This window comes from Lepisma saccharinum, chromosome 6, assembly GCF_977018435.1.
Source record: "Lepisma saccharinum chromosome 6, izLepSacc3.1, whole genome shotgun sequence".
Classification (NCBI taxonomy): domain Eukaryota; kingdom Metazoa; phylum Arthropoda; class Insecta; order Zygentoma; family Lepismatidae; genus Lepisma; species Lepisma saccharinum.
Window position 1 is genome coordinate 72870147 of NC_139234.1, and position 20894 is coordinate 72891040.

The 20894-nt window shown below is 38.0% G+C and overlaps 1 protein-coding gene across 1 annotated transcript in view; it reads right to left on the bottom strand.

Moving 5' to 3' along the window:
• Positions 1 to 2140: 2140 nt before the first annotated feature.
• Positions 2141 to 20894, bottom strand: part of LOC145988881 (multicopper oxidase 3-like) — a 52457-nt gene continuing 33703 nt past the window's right edge. Inside the window, exons 7-11 of the mRNA XM_083124154.1 lie at positions 12968 to 13152; positions 12184 to 12382; positions 8697 to 8912; positions 4835 to 5056; positions 2141 to 3138 (exon numbers count right to left, since the gene is read on the bottom strand). Of these exons, the coding sequence (XP_082980280.1) occupies positions 3011 to 3138; positions 4835 to 5056; positions 8697 to 8912; positions 12184 to 12382; positions 12968 to 13152 (950 nt within the window). The 3' untranslated portion in view covers positions 2141 to 3010. The remainder of the gene's footprint in view (positions 3139 to 4834; positions 5057 to 8696; positions 8913 to 12183; positions 12383 to 12967; positions 13153 to 20894) is intronic.

The following is a 20894-nucleotide window of genomic DNA, read 5'->3' on the forward strand; positions in this document are numbered from 1 at the left end:
TTATAATAAACATAATTATTTTTATCTATATCTCACAATAAAACTCTATATCCAAAAATATCACAACATCAAATAACACTAGAGTCGTTAGTACACGTTGCATGCATTACGGAGGTCCTCTGTAGAGTTTCATGGAAGTTTAATAAAAAAAAAAACACGTGAAACTCTACAGAGGTGCGGTTGTAGATAACCGCAGCCATTAGAAAACTTTTACTTTTTTGGCTGGGCACCACGCACCCTGGCGAGGTTATAGGGGCCAGGCATCCTAAAAAAACAACAATTATTATTTTGTTTGTTTGTTTGTGTTACAATACATACGCGCGCGCGCGCGCGCGCGCGCGCGTGTGTGTGTGTGTGTGTGTGTGTGTGTGGCACATCGTTCCCCCGAGAGAGAGAGGTTTACAAAGGTCGCGATATACAAACATTGCCGGAGTTGGAAAATTACGATATGACGCATTCGCTCATTACTGTTCCCAGCTATAAGTTTTTCTCTCTCTCCAGCCCTTGCCAACTAAAAAAAAAGTGTAGGTAGGAGTTGGTAACACTGCGAGAAAATAGAGATCATGCCTTACAAGAAAAAACCATTAAGGCGATTTTTACTTGATGACGTTGAACCCGTGCAGTGTTCCCATCCATCCATCTCTCTCTCTTTTACGGCAGTGCCGGCTCTCCTTGTTTAGTATATGTAGGTTGGCAAAAATTGCTTTATGCACTGTAAAGCAAACCTCAAGCAAAGTTGCCAGCCCCTTGCTTTAGGCTAGGTTAGACAAAAAAAAGCTGTAGGTAGGCTGTCGGTTGTTTAACTCTTCCCTCTCTCTCTCCTCTCTCTTTTTTGTAAAAAATTATGGCAAAAATACCAGTAGGTTGGCAACCTTGCTTTATGCACTGTAAGGCAAGTCTTAAGTAAGGTTGCCAGCTCCTTGCTTGAGGTTAGGTTAGACCTGGTTAGGTTAGGTTAGGTTAGGTTAGGTTAGGTTAGGTTAGGTTAGGTTAGGTTAGGTTAGGGTGGGTTAGGTTAGGTTAGGTTAGGTTAGGTTAGGTTAGGGTGGGTTAGGTTAGGTTAGGGTGGGTTAGGTTAGGTTAGGTTAGGTTAGGTTAGGGTGGGTGTTGGCAGCTGTCGGTTGTTTAACTCCTCTCTCTCTCTCTCCTCTCTTTTTTTTGTAAAAAGCCATGGCAAAAGTACCAGTAGGTTGGCAACCTTGCTTTATGCACTGTAAGGCAAGCCTCAAGCAAGGTTGCCAGCTCCTTGCTTTAGGTTAGGTTAGACAAAAAAAACCTTGGTGATTTTTTTCGAGTAAAATATTGGCAACACTGCGAGAAAATAGAGCTTATGCCTTACAAGAGCAAACTATTAAGAAGCCTCAAGCAAGATTGCCAGCTCCTTGCTTTAGGTTAGGTTAGACTAAGAAAAAAAAGCTGTAGGTGGGCTGTCGGTTGTTTAACTCTTCCCTCTCTCTCTCCCCTCTCTTTTTTTTGTAAAAAGCTATGGCAAAAGCACCAGTAGGTTGGCAACCTTGCTTTATGCACTGTAAGGCAAGCCTCAAGTAAGGTTGCCAGCTCCTTGCTTTAGGTTAGGTTAAACCAAGAAAAAAAAAACCTTGGTGATTTTTTCGAGTAAGATGTTGACAACACTGCGAGAAAAAGGTTGCCAGCTCCTTGCTTTAGGTTAGGTTAGACCAAAAACCTTGGTGATTTTTTCGAGTAAGGAGCTGGCAACACTGCGCCATCAAATGGAGCTCATGCCTTACGAGAGAAATGCATTAAGGCGAGCCTCACTTCAGCTCCTCACTTGATGTTGGTGAACCGGCTAATCTGCACTACTAACTTCTGCAACAGCATACATAAAAATCCATCGCTTAAAAACACACAGGATGTAAGAGAAAAATTAATGCAAATACTCAGGACAATTTGTACGGTAATACTCATGGATCCCACTGTACAGCACCAATCCACTTATTAACTTCAACCTTTAGGAAATGAACAGGTTAATTAAACCACATATTTTTAGTTTTATAATTTTTTAGAAACAATTGTACACTTTCGCACGAGGCAATAATACTTATTCAATTTTAAAATGTAATTTGAATGATCACAGGTCATTGAATTTCTAAATACGAATAGATATAACTCTACTACACAATGCAGAAGAAACTTGTTTTATTTTTCACAAGTATGTACAAAAATTTACATGGAAATGCACATACACATTTACAAACACATTGAAGTTGATATTTTAACAAACATCTCTTAAAATTTTCATAATCAGTCTTCAATGCATGAATTGCTGTTACTAAAAATGTGTTTTTGCCGGTAAATTAAGATATGGATTTGAAGTGTTTTGTTGTACAAATAAAACCATGGTGGTCTAAATTCAATGAAAATAAGTGTAAGTTTTGAAATCGAGAAAAAATTAGCTAAAATCTGTATATTTACGAGTAGTATATATATGATGACCTAATAGTTGTTATATTGTCGTAAAGGGACAATTTAACAGTAAGATGCAATGTGATGTAGTCACAGGTATATTTTATCGTATCAGGCAAAGATAGGTGAATGTACACGTATTGATTGTACGAATATTGATCAACAAATAAGGTAACATGAGAATTTATGCTCACGAGTGGTCTTATTATCTTATTTATTGAACAGATCTCGTATATTGCAATATTTTAGTGACTTGGAAAATGAACACCGTACAAGAGTACTTATCTGAAATTTGGAAATGTGAACTATTGTAAACTATTTTACAATTGAAATTCAGTTTCATAATACCACACAATTTGTACAAGAGTTCGTTTAGACTCACTATGAGCTGTAGTATAAATCATTTTATAAATCACAGTTGCTTGGCACCAAGTTTTCTCATACTTGTTCCCTTCTAGCAAACATAAGAAATTCTTCACACAAAATACTGTGTTGCTGCAGAAAAGAAATAATTCTTTTCAACGGCGACTTTAAGGTTTCTGGTGCAGTTGACTGTTTAATTTGGGAGGCGATTCTGAACTTCTTTCTATGAACCAAAATTTCCACAGCGCGGAAAGCCGTCAGGGACAACTGGCACTTCGCCGGTGACTTTAAACGCCATGGCCATTCCTGTGTCAGCATGGTAGAGGAAATGACAGTGGAAGAACCAGGCACCTAGAAATGAAAAGAAGCAAATCATAAAATCCCTTGCATCGTATCACAGACAGGTATCAAGGACGGCCTCCCCGGTAGCACAGTAGTAGCATCGTCGCCTTGTAATCAAGGGGTCCCGGGTGGAGGTACAGCGTGGTTTAGATCCAACTTTAAACTGCAGGCCAAGTCCCGATTAGCCTTACTGTGCACAAAGTGGACTTAAAACATGAACTCAATCAATCAGGTATCAAGGACAAACTATACAAGTTTGGAACAGTTTGCTATGGGTGTGCAGGACAGAGTTTTTGCTCGGGGCGGTTTTTTTTTATCCTGTCATTCGCGACCAAGTTGGGAAAGTTTTGGGGCGGGAAATGTTCGAAATTTCCCGACGCTGCAAAAATTTCGAATTCTACATTCTAATTGCCTTTTGAGTGATTATTTATGCATTTATCAAATAAAATCTAACAATTTCCGAGAAGGTGCAGCCACTTATATAAGGCAGAAATTATCAAGAAATAACCACTTTTAAAAATGAACATTTAGAAATTCCAGACTGTTCCGGATCCCGAAAATTCGGGAAATCATTCCCCGAAATCGGGATCGGGACGGGAATTTATTTCCCGGTACCGACTTTTCGGGATCCCGCACACCCCTACAGTTTGCCCTCATACGCCTATTATCGGAGCATGATTTGAAATTCAACACTACTCTAAGCAAATATAATTTATAAGCTCTGTCCGTTGTAAGAATGAGGTCAGTGCAAACAAAATACACTGGCTTATGAGAAATGCTATTGTTTATTCGAATGGCAGCTGTGCAGAAATCTTGCGCGTAGGAATATAGTGTGATAAAGCCATACCAATCAACTTTATATACAGCTGCGACCAATATATTCATGTGCAAAATAACACCAGAACTCCACTCAAGAGGGGAACATTTTTTCAAAAGACATGTGGTTTTGTTTAGATTTAATTCGTTCTTGCAGTGGATGGAGTATAGGAAGATATTAAAGACAGAATTATGAGTCATATCAATTTTTTCTAGTTAGGTCATACCCGTAAAGGACACATACGTATATTTGTTTAGAGTTACCAAACAAATAGGCGAAAATTACCAAAAGTAGTAAAGAATACCAAATTTTTAGATTATGGTTAATTGAAAACTTAACCAACCGTGTTTTGTTAATTGAAATAAATGTTGTTGTTTTTTCTGTGTAATGAAGATAGGACTGGATGGATTTTCCATCGACAATAACTTCGAAAATTAATGAATAATAAAAATCAGGTACGAGGCTTTATCATCTGGAAAGAACTACCTTTTGTAATCTCATAAATATTGCATTTTCCCATTGCTTTTACATTATTATCGCTTGCAAGAGATATTTTAAATACAAACTGTAGAATTCGAAATCAAATATAGGTTGCTGCAATCTTACGGCATCAATTGACAGAGTTAAATGTCATTTTAGTTCCGTGATATTATCGTATCTGATCTGTTCAACTGATGGATTTTTAGTGAATCAGACTGAATAGTGGCTTATACACAGTAGCGGCGATTGGTTGCCAAAACTGAGGGGAAAGGCAGACAAAGCTTGCGGTGCAAAAAATGGCAAAAGTTGGGGCAACTGCCCCCCATTTCCCCTAATAGCCGCCAATTAGTTACAGTTACTTTTGAAGAGTAGATTCCAAAAAAAATACAACTAAGCTATATCACTCACCTGGGTTGTCGGCCTTGAAACGAAGAATAACGTATCCATTCCCTGGAACTGGCACGGTGTCCTTGATTACTGGAGACGTTGAACGGCGTCTAGTGAGTCTTTGGCGATCCAAGTTCTTCACTTCTTGCACCGAGATTTTCCCAAATAACTTCTTCCCTTGACCCACAACCGCGAAACTGTGGCCGTGGAGATGGAAAGGGTGGCTTATGTTGAGATGAAACACTGAAACAACGCAATGAGAACAATATGAGACACTGGTTACCTCCCGTTTCGCCGAATGCCCCAGAGACAAATATCTCACTTAAGCAAAATTTTCGGCGAAATGGGATTTCCAGTTTTGCCGAATCCCCTATCGCCGAATATTCTGAAGCGAGGGAATTTCCCCTCTGCCTGGAAATTTCAGGAACTGAAGTGAAAAAAATCTCCGTCGATTCGGTTTGTTTCCAGTTTCGAACGTTGTATTGAACCCTTCATTCTCGCTATGCAACTCTTTCAAAATAGTGATGAATTCCTAAACGTTCGGATGGTGTCTCTGCAGTCGGTTACCTCCCGTTTCGCCGAATGCCCCAGAGACACCACACTGCATGTACACTGATTGATTGATTGATTGATTGATTTAGTTTATTTTACTTCGCGTTTTGTGCCTCTTGGCTAATTTACGAAGATGGGGATGAGTGATGAAATGATGAAATTGATGAATTGACATTCACAAACAACCAAGCCCGATCGGGATTCGAACCCGGGACCCTTGGCGTCGCAGCGCGATGTGCTAACCACTCGGCCACAGGGTCGGGCACATGTACACTGAGTAAAGTGGAACAGGCTGTGTACGAATTAACGGGGGCGGGGGATGCCGGGAATGCCGGAGATCCCCCCCTTACACAAATCATTTTAACCCCGGAAAAGAAAATTATTTTTATTCGGGTTGTTTTTATCCCCTAGTTTATATTACTGGCTGGTAACATATACAATCTTGCACCCGCCCCAAAATCTACCCCCGAAATGAAATCACAAATGCGTCACTGAGTGACATACCCCCCCAAAGCAAAAGGCTTAATTCCTACAGTGCAAACAGGTGTATACCGCAAGTTTGCAGTGACGTTTAGAACATAGGACCTGAAATTTCCCTGTGGAGTGAAAATTTCCTTCATTCAGAATATTCGGCGAAAGGGGATTTGGCAAAACAGGAATTCCCCTTTCGCCGAAAATTTTACTTAAGTGTGAAATCTGAGATAATGTGCCTCTTTGGCCATTCGGCGAAAGGGGATTCGGCAAAATGGGAAGACACGGAGACACTTTCCTGCTTCATGTTATTAGTAAGCAGGGTTGTTCAAGGACCAGGAACACGTATATTGTAATGGGTTATTTTGGGTTCCGTAACAGGTCGGGACCTTTTTTCTTGCACAATTTAAATTCGGTCCAAGTTGCGTATTCTTTCATTTCAATATGGAACTTGGAACTTATTAAACTGATCCGGAAAAATGGTTCCTGGACCAATTTGAAATAGTTTACAGCTAAAAAGGTTATTTACGGTCCAAAATCCATTTACGTTTGCTAATATTCTCTCCTGAACCGGAATTGAATTTATTTAAAATTCCTGGACCTTTAAAAACCCTAATAGTTAGGTTACCGGATCACTACAAGCAGAAAGCAGTGTTTGAAAGTGACAGTTAGTTCTTTCGAGTAACTGTGAGTAGTTACATTTTGCAACTAGTAACTGGAACGAAGTTACTTTTGAAGTAATGAGCAGGGACGTAGGCAGTTCCTTTTTTTTCATGTGAGACCAAACTTTTGTAAAGAAAAAACGTTGGGTTGGAAAATTGTTAGGGTACCGGTCCCAACACGTTTGGTTCGAACATAATTCAATCATAAACTCAATGCTGCAAGTAATTACATGTGATTTTAGCCCTTAATTACTATTGGCCGTCTCTCAGACCACGCTGAATTTATCGTTTAATTTATTTCTCGCACCCTTCCAACCGCAGTGGGCCCTTCTCCATACCTTTCAGTTGGGGTACTGGATACACGCTCTCAAGGTCTTGCCTTTGTTCAAATCTTAATGAATTTTAATTTCGGCGGGCTGTCTGTCAGACGTAGCTACGGGTGTATTTTGTTACGTTGTCCTTCAAATGGTTCATTACTCATTTTTAATTTTAGCACAATATTTCATTGAACTATCTCTCTCCTGACAACTTAAAAATGTAGAAATTGTAAGAATTTAGAATTTCAAAAATATAAAGGAGCCACTGATGCAGTTTTTGACTGATTCTCTTTCTCTTTGAATAAATTTCGTTATGATACTTTAAACAATAGAGTGCTGCACCGAAGTCTTTTTGCTCGATCGTCTAGTTCGCACGGATGACGCTAGATGGCTTACAGAATTGACAGCTTTTTGCTCGAGCGAATAACGCTCCAACAGACATAAGATTACAAGCTCGAAACCCAGTATAACGCATATAACCGTAATTTGTCTGTGGTGGTGGGCCCTCAAATATGGATCGTGAAGTGAAAGTCTTCATCTCCAAATTAAAATGTAGTTTAGTCTACCTTCCCAATACATAGAATTATATGAAAGTGAACAGATCTTTATGGGCTGAAACTGCCAGGGCTGATTTTTACACAGGTCACATTGAAGTGATATTTGCTTCTGTGCGGATATGCCGGCCTCTGAACCTTGACATCTCAGAAATTGATAATACCAGTAAAGTTGACGAAAACTGCCAAATTTCAGATTTTTTTCCCCTCTTAGATTCTTCTACGGTGGAAGTCAACAGTGGAGCGGCCATGCTCTACGAGCTACTGCGAAGGCGCATACTGTTTAATCGTCACGAAAAACTTTATGGCGTGTTGCTAAGGAACCATTTTGAGTGCCGAAAAACAATTTTTCGTTGTGCATAAATCTCCATAAAGTTTAGAATAAAATTCCTGTTATTTAATGACTTACCCTCGTATATTTTTCAATTTGTTACCTGATATCAAAGCTGATAAATAATACGAATTTTCATATTGTGTGTAGTCCAAAAATTATAAAATAGACTAATATGAAGACTTCAACATCAAACACTCAGCAAATAGTTGTGGTTATAACATGGAAGTCAACAAATTTAGGAAATTTCGCACACATTACAATACAAAAATTTAATTTCCATAGGAACCCATTTTCGTCCCATTATGAAATTTTGCACACAAATAGTCAATTGATGTCTTCAAATCATATTTTTTTTTTTTCAAAAAAATGAAAAATGGTGTTTTAAAAATTTAAAAAAACGTTTTTTCAGGTTTTTTAAAAATTACAAAATTCAGATACCACACTGATGTTACATTTCAAATTAAAGCTTATTAAAAGCAGAAGAGAATGACACCAATTTGAGCTCTTTAGATCTAATAGTTTTTGATCTACAGTTGTTTAAAGATTTCAAAATGTCATCAAATTTTGGGATTTTTGCTTTTTTGAAAGTCAATCACTCAAAAACTAAGATCGGAAAAAATCTGAAATTTGGCAGTTTTTGTCCTCTTGGCAAATCTTGTATAATCAAAAAATCTAAGAAGTCTGAACCCTTAAGGTGCAAAAATTATTTTTATCGTTTGATTTGACATGCAATGAGCCGTACACCAAAGAGCGTATATAAGCTCTTTGCTGTACACTCGAGCGTAGGAGATTCGATCGAGTATGAGGGAGCGAAAGTTGTCCCTACTAAACAATAATAATTGGAAAGTGTTCTACAATATTCGTCTATAACCATGTCAAATCAGGTGAGAAATTGAAATTAGCAAAACAGTTAGTTTATAGTTCAAAATCATAACAGGGGTCTGACAGACCCCTCCATAATAGTAGCGTGATTATGAACATTCCACAACCTACCTTGATCCACAATAATGAGTTCGACGACTGAATTCTGGGGGATCTCAACGACATTGGTGCAGTAGCACAGCTCGCCGGGGACGCATCTCGCAGGCAAGTTGTTGGCGTTGCAGAGGAGCCCCTTATCGATGTCGCTCTCCTGCGAGAGCAACGGAGAGGGCGGGGGCGAGAAGGAGATGTCGCCGAGCACGGACGCCGTCGAGTTGACACCGGCCTCTGCAAAGAACAGTTGAAAATTGCGTTGAGTATGTGCATAACTACTCTGGCGCGAGACAGAATACGTCATGTGTAAACTTAAAGATGCCAGTTCTCTGACCAATGAGGTAAAGTTCTAGAGTGGCTGAAGCAGTTTACAGAAGTTGTGACTTACTATCGGCCGTGAAGGAACCTGTTATTAGAGGGGAATGAACCACTTGTTGGGCTACCGCCAGGGGCGAATCCAGAAAGTCAATTTGGAGGGGGTCCACCCAGGGGTGCCCATCCTCCAAGGTCAATGGTGCGTGCCCCCTCTATAATGGTATGAGGATAGTCATCTCGTTCTTTTTTTTTTTTTTTTTTTTTTTTGAGGGGATGGTGTTTTGTTATTCTTGGAATCGTAATTTGAGAATTGAAGGTCTGTTGACATTTTTCAGAAGCAGTTTGAAATATTTAGCTGAACTTTTCATCTGAAATCTCCCAAAGTTATTGAAGCAATTCTGTGATGTCTCTTGGGTAAGAAAGACCAGAGACTAAGTTGTGATGAGGGCTCTAAATACCTTGACAACTGTACAGTAAAACTGAAAACATTTTCACAGATAAAGAGTATAATTTTCAACTGCGGCTAGATCACTTACTTGGGATCGTTCACTCGGACAGTTCCACTTAACTGACAAGGTTGAAGGTTGAAGAAATTTAACAATCACATGAAGTGAATCATGTATTTCTAGAAATCGAGTTTCACACACTGATAATAGTTGATTTTTCTGTCTGGTACATGATACAATATATTTGTTTCTAGTATTTCACCTCTGCATGTACTATTTCTAAAAAGAAAAACCACAAACTTCGTTTACTGTACAAAAAATAACAGTTTCTCACTGGTCAGATTTTCAGTTGATATATTACTACCCAGTGCGAAAAGAAAATAGTGAATGTTATTTTTAGAATCCATAAATCATGCACACAGAGATAATGTTCTATACCTGCCACATCAAGTGTCTCATCGGAAAGTATACTGAATCTACCATAGTATTTTCATAAAGAAAAAAGGATTTCTTGGGGGGAAGGGTCCGGACCCCCTGGATACGCCCTTGGCTACCGCAGTTCCAAGTTGGCAGAAGTAAGGCAATGTCTTTCTTCCTATGTCTTCTACATTTTTTGTCTTCTTGTTTTTCTCTTTTCTAACTTTATTTCTATATTTCTTATTTCCTCTGCACCTATTTTTGCTTTCTTTGTATCTGTATCTCATTCACCTTCCGTTCTATTCTTAATTTCTTATTCTCTCTGTTTCTTTCATTCTTCTTCCACATTTCTTTATTCTGTTTTCAATTTCTTTTCTTTCTTTTGCTCTGTTTCTCCGTCCTTTTTCTTTCTTTCCACACTTCTTTTCCTCTATTTATCAATTTTTCTCCTGCTTTCTTCCCCTGTTTCCCTATCCGTTTACATTCTTTCTATATTTTCATTGTATGTTCCTCTGCTCTCTTCATTTCCCCACTCTGAGAGGCAGGGAACTACAAAGAGAGAAAACATACAAGAAAGAATGAATAGGGAAATATGGTAAGAACTTGGGAGAGAAAATCCGAAAAAGAGAGAAAGGATGAAATAGATAGAGAAAGAGAATAAGAAGAAAGAGAATAAGAATAAAGAGAATCGAAAAGAGAAACAACAGAAAGGGGAAATACGCAACAAGAGACCGCTTAACAAGACTTACTGACATGAGCATTTCGCTTAGATGCTCTTCGTGCAACTAAAGATGCTCACGTGGAGATTTACTAATGATGTTACTTGTTACATGTTAAGATATCTGCACAACTCTGAAGATATATATTTCGTGAAATCATGTTCACGTTTTAGTTCCTGTGGATTCCTAGAGAAAGAACAAATTAAGTATTAAAATATATTGCAATTCCTAATATACCGTACACATGTAAAAGAGAGATGCATAGGAGATTTGTAGCTTGTAAATACTCTAAGACGTCATATCAATTTTACATGACTGAAGACGACATATAATAGTGAGAGATGCACCTAGCGTGGAAGAAGGAAGGCAACTCACACGAGGAAATGTGAGGAATTATGAATATGATTACTGAGGAACATATATGTGTCGGCAAAATAAGACAGAAATAGTGAAAACATATTGGCAGGCCCAAGATGAAGCATGAAAACGTACTTCAACATGTAAGTTGCGAAAACTACAGAGAAATGAATACATTAAGACGAGAATAAATGGAGGAACATAAGAAAAAAGAAGAAAGAAGATGAAAATGAAATGTGAAATGGTTCATGAAAATATAATTTAAGAAACCAACCTCAGGAATGTATCGGTATCAGTATCGGCCATAGAAGAATCCAATTAACAACCAATTATTACCTATTGTATTTCCTGGAAACCAATTAATACCTATTGTTTTCCCTCCCCCTATTGTTGTAAACAAGTGGATGTGTGTGAACACGTGTGCACACACGTGCACCTGTTTATAACTTTTGTGAACACGTGTGCACGCACGTGCACTTGTTTACAACAATAGGGGGAGAGAAAACAATAGGTGTTAGTTTAAAGCAAAAACAGTAGGTATTAATTGGTTCTTCTTTGTAGCTAATCAGTGGTGATTTATTCATTCTAGTTTTTTGGACTCTTAACCACTGTTATTTTTTAAAAGAGATTTAACCTTCGTTTCGGAGGCTGGATCTGCCTCCGTCTTCAGGGTAGCGTGTAGTCGTTAGGTCACATAAATGGTTGCCTAGGAGGATTATTCTTGGTGGCCTAGGCTCCACCACGCGAAAAAAATGCCAGGTAAGATTATGAGTGGCCCAGTCTCCAACTTTGTCAGATGACCACGTCAAGGTCAAATCAAGGCTTCGTGTGGCACCGTTAGGTTTCCACCTTGATCTCCGGGGACTGGACCGCCCCGGATTGCATGTTGACGTAAAGCAGGGTTGGTGTGCAATGTATATTAATAGTCTATAGAGACTATGCGTGAGATCTTATGTGTGTATGTGACCTAACGACTACAAGCTACCCTCACCCTGAAGACGGAGGCAGATTCAGCCTCCGAAACGTAGGTAAATCTCTTTTAAAAAATAACAGTAGTTAAAAGTCCAAAAAACTAGAATGTATTAATTGGTTGTTAATTGGGTTGTTCTACCGCCGATACTACTAACACTCAAGAAGCAGAAGAAATCATTCCTTGAGGTGAACTTTGTGCCCCCCCCTCCCCTTATAAGAAACATACCACCGCCGCCGATTACGAAAATTCAATTTCAGTGATTGAAAATGAATACTCACGGTTGTACGTGTCGAAAGAATCACTTGAAAAGAACCTTTCTACATCTAGTTGGTAGAACCCGAACGGAATGGTGAACTGATAATCTGGTGTGTATTTCATCAAAGTTTTGTCTTCTGGAAATGCACTTCGGAGTTCCGAAGAGCAGTAAGCGTCAGTTCTAGTTGTCTCGAGGCAGTTGCCATCCAATGGGTTCAACAGCTGCAAAACAGAAGAAGAGGCATGTGAACAGCGTGAGCTGCAAACAGAATTAATATAAGTGACAGAACTTGTTTCTAATGGCTGTGACTTGGGTGTAAGGAGTGATCTTCGGATAAGACATCCGGGCCTCCCCCATGGCGCAGTGGTAGCGTCTTTGCCTTGTAATCAAGGGGTCCCGGGTTCGATACCCGGTGGAGGCACAAGTGGTTCGGATCCCACTTTAAACTGTAGATCCAGTCCCGATTAGCCTTACTGTGCATAAAGTGGACTTAAAACAGCAACTCAATCAATCAATCAATCAATCGGATAAGACATCCAAAAGTCAACCTCATTACCTATAAACTGATTAATATAAGCAATTGCGTAACTGATTTACATTGGAGAGGAAGTCTGGGAGTGATGAAAGGAGCGCAGGCCATAAAATAAGGGAATGAGAAGGCACCCCTTTGGTGCCGCCAGGCAGGTAATATATGCAACAGAGTTTAGGAGATGTGTGGGCAGTGATGGTAATGAACAACGCGCAACTGACATTATAATATATAATTATCGCTATCAATAGAGAAGACAATTTCCTTCAAAACTTACCACACCAATTGGGTAGTTGCTTTCGTATGGGGGTGCTGAATCGATGCTTGGTAGCTGAGCCCAATTGTACCTCAGGACTGCAACCTGATTGACCCTTTTCTTCTCGCACGCAAGCAACCCTTTCACTTGAATCCAGTAGGTCGAGATTGGTTGGTCAGCTTCAATTACAAAGTCGTATCTCTCTCCTGAAAGACATAATTGGATTTGTCATATAACATCATCAATAGGAATACACATATATGTATAATAGAACAGTAAATTTGGTCTTACTTGAATCCGCTTAGATTTTTTTGCATACTCAGTTTAGGAAAGCAGCAGGAGGGGTCTAACTAATACTATCCTTAGAAATCGCAGCCTTAAAAATCGCGACTAAGGTTTGTCATATTTTGAATGTTTGTCCCACAAGAATATCTGCACTATGCTGTGGTGACGAGAGCGCTATGCCTATGTTTATTAATAGCTTTATTCGCTACACCAGGTGGCCACACAGGAAGCCACATTTCGTACGAAACTCGTCAATTCTGTTAGAATAATGTGCCCTGGAAGAACAGTAATGATTCTGACGATGATTTGCTGTTCGTTGTGTAAACGTAAAAGAAAATATGTACAAGAAGTGAATTTGAAAACAAACAGATTTCTTGAATTTCGTAATATGATATAACAATTACGTGAACCCTGGTTCGATACCCGTTGGAGGCATATAGTGGTTCGGATCCCACTTTAAACTGTAGATCCAGTCCCGAATAGCCTTTCTGTGCATAAAGTGGACTTAAAACACGAACTCAATCAATAAACAATTACGTGAGGATGAAGTCAAATTTAAATACCATTTTCGAATGCCTACGAATCAGTTTGATCATCTTTCATCACTTATCAAAGGTAACATAGAAACGAAGGACTACAGGAAAGTATTACAGCAGAGGAACCAAGGATGAAAACTTTCACAGTTCTTCAGTTAACTGGTTAAGAAACGTTATTGTTTGCACCATGGAATTTAAGCAAACACACTTGAAGCTTCTGCTGAAGAAAAAGTACTGGTGGCTGAGATGTCATGTCGCAGGCATCTTAGCGTGAGTCTACTGCGCATGCTCGTCCATGGCGACATTTTGAAAATAATAGCTGAGAATCAATCACACTCGCGTGGGTCTCTATTTTTGGACAAAACTAGAGCAACGTTGCGTTCTGGCGTCACCGGGGAATGCTTTTATTGTTAGGCTAAATGTCTAAGTTGTTAGGTTAGGCTAGCTAGGTTTAGTGCTCTTACATAAGTAATACATTTTCAGTGTATTTATGCTAACATAACCTAACCTAACAACGTAGGGATTCCTCGTCTGATATCAGAACGCAAGGTTGCTCTAGTGTTGTGCTATGAGGGAGACCCCCTACACTCTCCAGGTACAGTGGGATGCATGAGTATTATCGTGCAAATTGTCCATGACTACTTTCATTAATTTTTCTCTTACATTCTATGTGTTTTTAAGCGATGGATTTTTATGTATGCTGCTGCAGAAGTTGTCAACAGCTTGTTTAGAGTTTTCTCTAAATTCTTGAAGCTCCTATTCGGTCAAATAAAGTGCACGAACATGGTGATGGACAATTTGCACGGTAATACTCATGGATCCCACTGTACAGCGCCTTGAATAACGTAGTGTGGAAAACGACCCAAGAAACTGGTTCCCCGAGTCGATGACAAGTAGATGGCAGTGCGATCGACACAGCAGCTAATTTTGTTATGAAAGTAATGCGGCTTAGTTAGTTTTTGGAATATATTGTGTAGATTTGTTTCTCTAGAAACGCGGTAAGTGAATTGATGGAAACAGTTATATTTGGTGAGTGATTTGCAGTCACGAAATGGTATTAATTTACACAGAAAAGTAACATAAATACGTTTTATGTGCAACGCAACACGAGCATCAACATATCGCATGTGAGGCTGGACGTCAAACGTTGGATTGTGTGCACAAGTTTATTTTTGTATACTAATAAAATTGAAATAGTGTCATGAAGGGGAAAAAATGTTTCGTGGCGTACATATTATGAAGTCATTTTCCCGAAATGCAGATATTCGAAAGAATTTAATATCATATTCCATGGAGTTGAAATAGCCGATTACGATGTACCTTGTCATCTCTATCAACAAATTGCTTTACATTCGTGTCGATTGGTAAGTAGAACTTTGGTGTTAAGGACTGTTCATTTTTACTCGTGACTTGGCTGTAAAATGTCTACCTTGTACTTGATGAAAATAAACCGAAAATTAATTAAATTAATTAATAATAAAATTAATTAATTAATTAATTAAAATAAACGAGTATTGTCTGTGCGAATTTCCATAAAAATAATATTTGTGACAATGACAATATTAATGAACCTTTCAGGATAATGCATACACAATACTAATTCTCGCAGCAATTGTCATGTTACGTGTTACAATCCATACCTATGTTTTCTTCCGTATTGTTAATAAAAAACTCAAGGACAGGTCATGATAGACGGTTCATAATATTCTTTAATATTTTCGCGACTACTGTACCAAATATCATAACAATTTTCTGATGCAATGAAATGTTACAAAGAAAAGAATCAGACGTTGCAGCAAAAACCCCATTTACTTCCATTATAAGCAGTCGAGCGCTGTACCCCGGTTACAACACCAGCGCCTCTAGCGGATTTCATTTTCCAGTGGAACCAGCGAGAGAGAGCAAAACCATGCCGTTTTCCACACTACGTTATTCTAGGCGCTGTACTCCAGGGTAGTGAAGATAGCAGAGGCGTGGCGTGCATGTAGCCGCTGTTACCGCAGGTAACACCAAAATATAAAGAATTGAAGAACCCGTCTTAAAATATTATTACGTACATAAACTGGTAATATTGTCGTAAAGTAAACATTGCAGACTGACATTTTTTCTGACACCGGCAAAAGCGAAGAGGAGGACTGATCCGGTACCCTCCACAGGCAACATGAGGAAATGGCCCTGAGCCCACCCAAGGAAGACTTTCCGTCGCGGCAAAGACTGTTACGGCGGGAGGAGGAGGCGGGTTATTGGCATGACTGTTTAGCCGGCGCAGTTGCCGGTGACCCTTACCGGAAACATACCAGTGTTGCCATATTCAATTGACAGAAAAGAGCTAAGTCGCCTAATCGGGTCTATCTTACTCTGAAGGTGTCCAGTCACACTGGGGAACGATGGCGCAGTGGTAGCGTCGCCGCCTTATAATCAAGGGATTCCGGGTTCGACACCCGGTGGAGGCACAAGTGGTTCGGATCCAACTTTAAACTGTCCCGATTAGCATTACTGTTCATGAAGTGGACTTAAATTGCCAAATCAAAATTTAAAAAAATCAAATCACACTGGGGCAAAAGCAAACTACTAGTGATATTTTGTATTTACTCTAAATATCAGCGATTATGAAAGTCCTCTTTGTCCTTCTTCGACATCATGGGCGAGAAGGAGAGGAGAGGGATGGGTATGGTCAAGGGGTCCGCTGTCCTTCTAAAAATGTCAACCTAAAATTCTATATTTCACACATATAATATTATTTCGGTTACAGGAATTTGTGATAATTGTTGATAATACTGATTGAGATTGACATACGTTGTCGCAGGAATGCAATAATTTCGGATTGAAGCAATGTTTTTGAGGTGGTAGAACTGTTTTTGGGCGAAAACAATACTTACAAGCATAATTTCCCGATTGTTATCTTAGCACGCTCTGAAGTGTCAGGTGTCGCAGGTTCGAATCCTCAGCAAGAAATGGTTATTTCAATGTTCGTTGTTATTATTTTACTTACATAATTATAAAAATTAATAATTACATACACAAAGAAATAATAATTTTATTTCAATAATTCACCATGCATCCTCATCGTCACGATTATCCTATAAAGCGAAAGCCTTAAAGGTAGCAAAGGACGTAAAATATACGAAATAGTTGTAGTGTCAGAAATGAGATTTCAGTGGATTTAGCGAAACATGGGAGTGGGAGTAGTTAGGAAACAGATGAAGACTACATCTACTCTACATACGTCTTATTTGAAACGAAAAGTTTCGAGATTTGGGCAAATCTGGTTTCAAAAGAACTAAGATGGCAACATTAGTAGAACTGGACTTCTTGCAGGTTCCGAAGGAAATATTGGGGAAGGGCCGATGCTGAGAGGGGAGGGGGCAAGGAAGGTGCTTCACGTGTTACAAAAGTAAACAACGGTTTGTGGGAGGGACTGTGCAGTGGGAGTTTAGTGACTGGTGTCTTTCGTCTTTATGTTGTTTTCGGGCATTTTCAATTAATTAATGAAGCTTGCTCCGAGTTCCGAGGTGGCGGGTTCATCCTATCTGAACAGTGTGTGTAATCGTGCGATAGAAGATATTTTGAAGCAATCTTTCGGTTCGTTATTTTGCAGAAAAAATCGAAATTGTGGTGAAAGGGAGGACAAAGCCTATTTTGAACGATTTAAAAACCAAGTCGTCTGCTGGATATGACTGACATTTCAATGTTTCGTGGTATAACGACTATCCGTGGTTATGTGGATGTGTGCAGTTGTCGAAACTCTTTAGTTGGCCATGTACTCTATTTTCGGGTGAAAAAAAAAACGTGTCGAATTCAGATGTGGATAACATGGACAATGACCATGACGCACCCAAAAATTCAAATTCAAATGAAAAACTTCTCTTTATGACAGCATCATAGAAGTTTTTTGATTTGATTTGATTGATTTTGCTTCGCTTGTGCCACTTTTGGCTAATTTGCGAAGATGGGGATGAGTGATGATATGATTAAATTGATGAATAGACATCACAAACGCCCATGCCCAAGCTAGGTTTCGAACCCGGGATCCCAGCATCATATAACTATTTTCAAAGTCGGATTGATCTGTTCTATAAGTAGCCTTCGATGTTTCTGTAAGTATCAAATTACGTATTATTGTGTCAACAACCAATGTTTGCGATTTCACTTTAGTCCTTATGTCAACATTTTTTTCCTGATTAATAACTTTACCAAAATCTAGTATTGAATTGCATACCAGATTAATATTATATGAACTACTTGGAAGACATTGGGGGGGGGGGGGCATGAGGTGGGGAGCCGCCCAAGTCTCCCTTAAATGTCCTACTGATAACCGGTAACACTTTTAAAAATCCACGCCACGCCACTGGAAGATATTGTACCCAACTCTGAGTGGCCAATTAATTATCAATGGAGATATTCATACAATTTGCATTGGTCAGTGAAACCTTCTGAAATTGGTAAACATAGCATGAAAACAATTTATCTACAGTATAGTTTCTAATAACCTTGTCTCTTAGAAAATGAAGGAATGATCAAAAAGTCACTTCCCATATTTTACACCTAAGTTCTTCATATAATAAATATATACAATAAATAAGAATTGTGTAAAAAGTCAAATTTTCAAAATATATCCAGTTTTATGCTTATGGTTTCCTCATGATTTTGTTTCTTAGCTCTAAAGATGTTAACATTCCAGGTACTAAACTATGTAGTCATGCTTAACATTGTTTTCTCTAGACATAATTTGGAAATTATATAAATGCACTAACATTAGCCAGATTTAGTAATTCTGAATATCATTTTGTTATTCTAAACAAATCATTTGGTAAACATAAATAAAACTACTTGGTAACATCAGGTAAATTTAGTAGATGTTACTAAATTATTTTGTTCCTGTAACAAAATTTTTGGTAATGATAAACAACAATGCAAGATAAAATTAACCAGATTTGGTAATTTTGAATAAATTATTTTGTTACCCAAAACAAATCATTTGGTAACCTTAAGTAAAAACATTTGGTAAAAAGGGGAAATTTTGGTAATTTTGACTAAAATATTTGGTTTTCCTAAACAAATTGGCTCGATTTGGTTCGATTTACCAAAATAATATTTGGTATTGGTAACAAAAAAATTGTTTACGATAAACAAATAGAACTTGACCAAATCTTTTGGTACTGGTGAACAATTGTTTGGTTGGCGCCTATTTAAACAAACTATTTGTTTGCCACTACCATTTTTTTTGGTTAATCCAAACAAACATTTTTCTCTGTGTAGTGCTGAGTTTGGCTGTAGCATTACTCAATGAAAACTTGAAAAATGGCTTAAATATCGCATTTTATGTAAAAATAATGAACTACGTATATGCAGGAAATAATATAATGTACCTCAAAACATGTAACATGATCTTTTGATATATCGTTCCCAACATCCCAACAACACCGGCATTTGTTGTTTTTGATTGGCTACTGTAGTCGCTTGTACGTACAGGGTCAACGAAGTTAGTAATAAGTTGTGTTTACAGCGTAAATTGATACACGTGTAAGTTAAATTGTATCTTCTGCAATTATGCTGTATAAATAAAGAAACTGCCGGAGTACATTGAGATGAGTGTACACCACAAATTCTTCTTCTTTAACATGAACCTGTCAACAATATCCTGTCGACTTTGGACATCATTTCTGCTATTGTATTTGTTTTAATGCTTTTCTTCTGAAGTTAGTAGATAGTCTCTCAAGTTCACCAGTATCACAAACATAAACGATTATATGAATAAATCACTTTTATCCTTTTGCTGTTTATATATATATATATATATATATATATATATATATAAATCATTTTATATTTCAAGCCTACATTTTCGAGCATATGCATACAGAAACCATATTAGTGGAGGAGATAATTCTGAGAGAAGGGAAGAGAGTGATATGGGAAATGAAATTTTCAAACGTTGTATACCTTTATAGAGTGTGATTTGTTGATTTGAGAAAATAGGACATTCTAGGAACAAATGTTACGCATCAGGATTTTCATTACCACATTTGCAATTTTGTTGAGTTTTGATATGTATTTTTGCTAGGTGTGCTGGTGTACGCACGTGTCCCGTCCTTAACCTATTGATGAAAACTATGACCTGCCGTGGGAGTGTGTATAAATAGAACCATGGGTCTTTAGTTGTAAAGTCTGCTATCCATCTATATGTATTACCCACAACCTTAAATTGTTCTTTGCACAATTTGTTCCATTGATCCATGAGTTTGATTTTCACTCATGGTAATAAATCCGTATACCATAATCTATTGGAACTTATGTGTTGTAAATCTCGGGCTTGTTTAGCATATAGGTCCACACGTTCATTTCCTACGTTAATATTATGTACTTTAACATAACTGAATTGTATGTAAATGTTCCTTTTGCAAACAAATTGACCTTGTTGAATAATTAGAATATTAAGAAAAGATTGATGACATAATTTAGGATAAGATGTAGATAATGCTTGTAAGTTGTAATACACTCAATGAATCTGTAAAGAGAAGGATTTTTTTATAATCTTCGGCTATTCCACATTGTAAGGCTCTGTATAGTGATATGATCCATATTTTTGTGACGTCACAAGTTTAAAATATGTCACTAATATATTTATTTTGTGAAAGAAAGCACAATTTTCGTGTTATTATATGTAATATTGCACCTTGTTTGTAATGTATATCTTTTGTTTAATATTTATTGTATTTTATGCTCTATTTTGAGTAGTTCAATGTATCTTTATATTTGCGAGAGTGCAATATGTGAATTTGCATTTCTAAACGTGTGTAGATGTCAGTTTTGTTGGTAGCATCTTTTTGTAGATAGTAAGTGATTCATCTGTACTTGAATCTGTGTTCTTGAAATAGTGTAAAAGCGAGGATATCGCATAAGAAATAACACACATTCGCCACAGATCGTCGAAGATTTTTAACTTAAAAAGAACTCCTCGGTGTTGTGCATACAGCTTGGTATGGTAGTTCGGGGCGCAAGCTAAACCTATGTGACCATAAGTATGTCGATGGCCATGCATTGATGCTATGCACAATACTGCAATCTTTCTACGTTAAGAAATTAAGCTAGCCTAAGGATTAATTTGGAATAAAATGCTAAAGAGA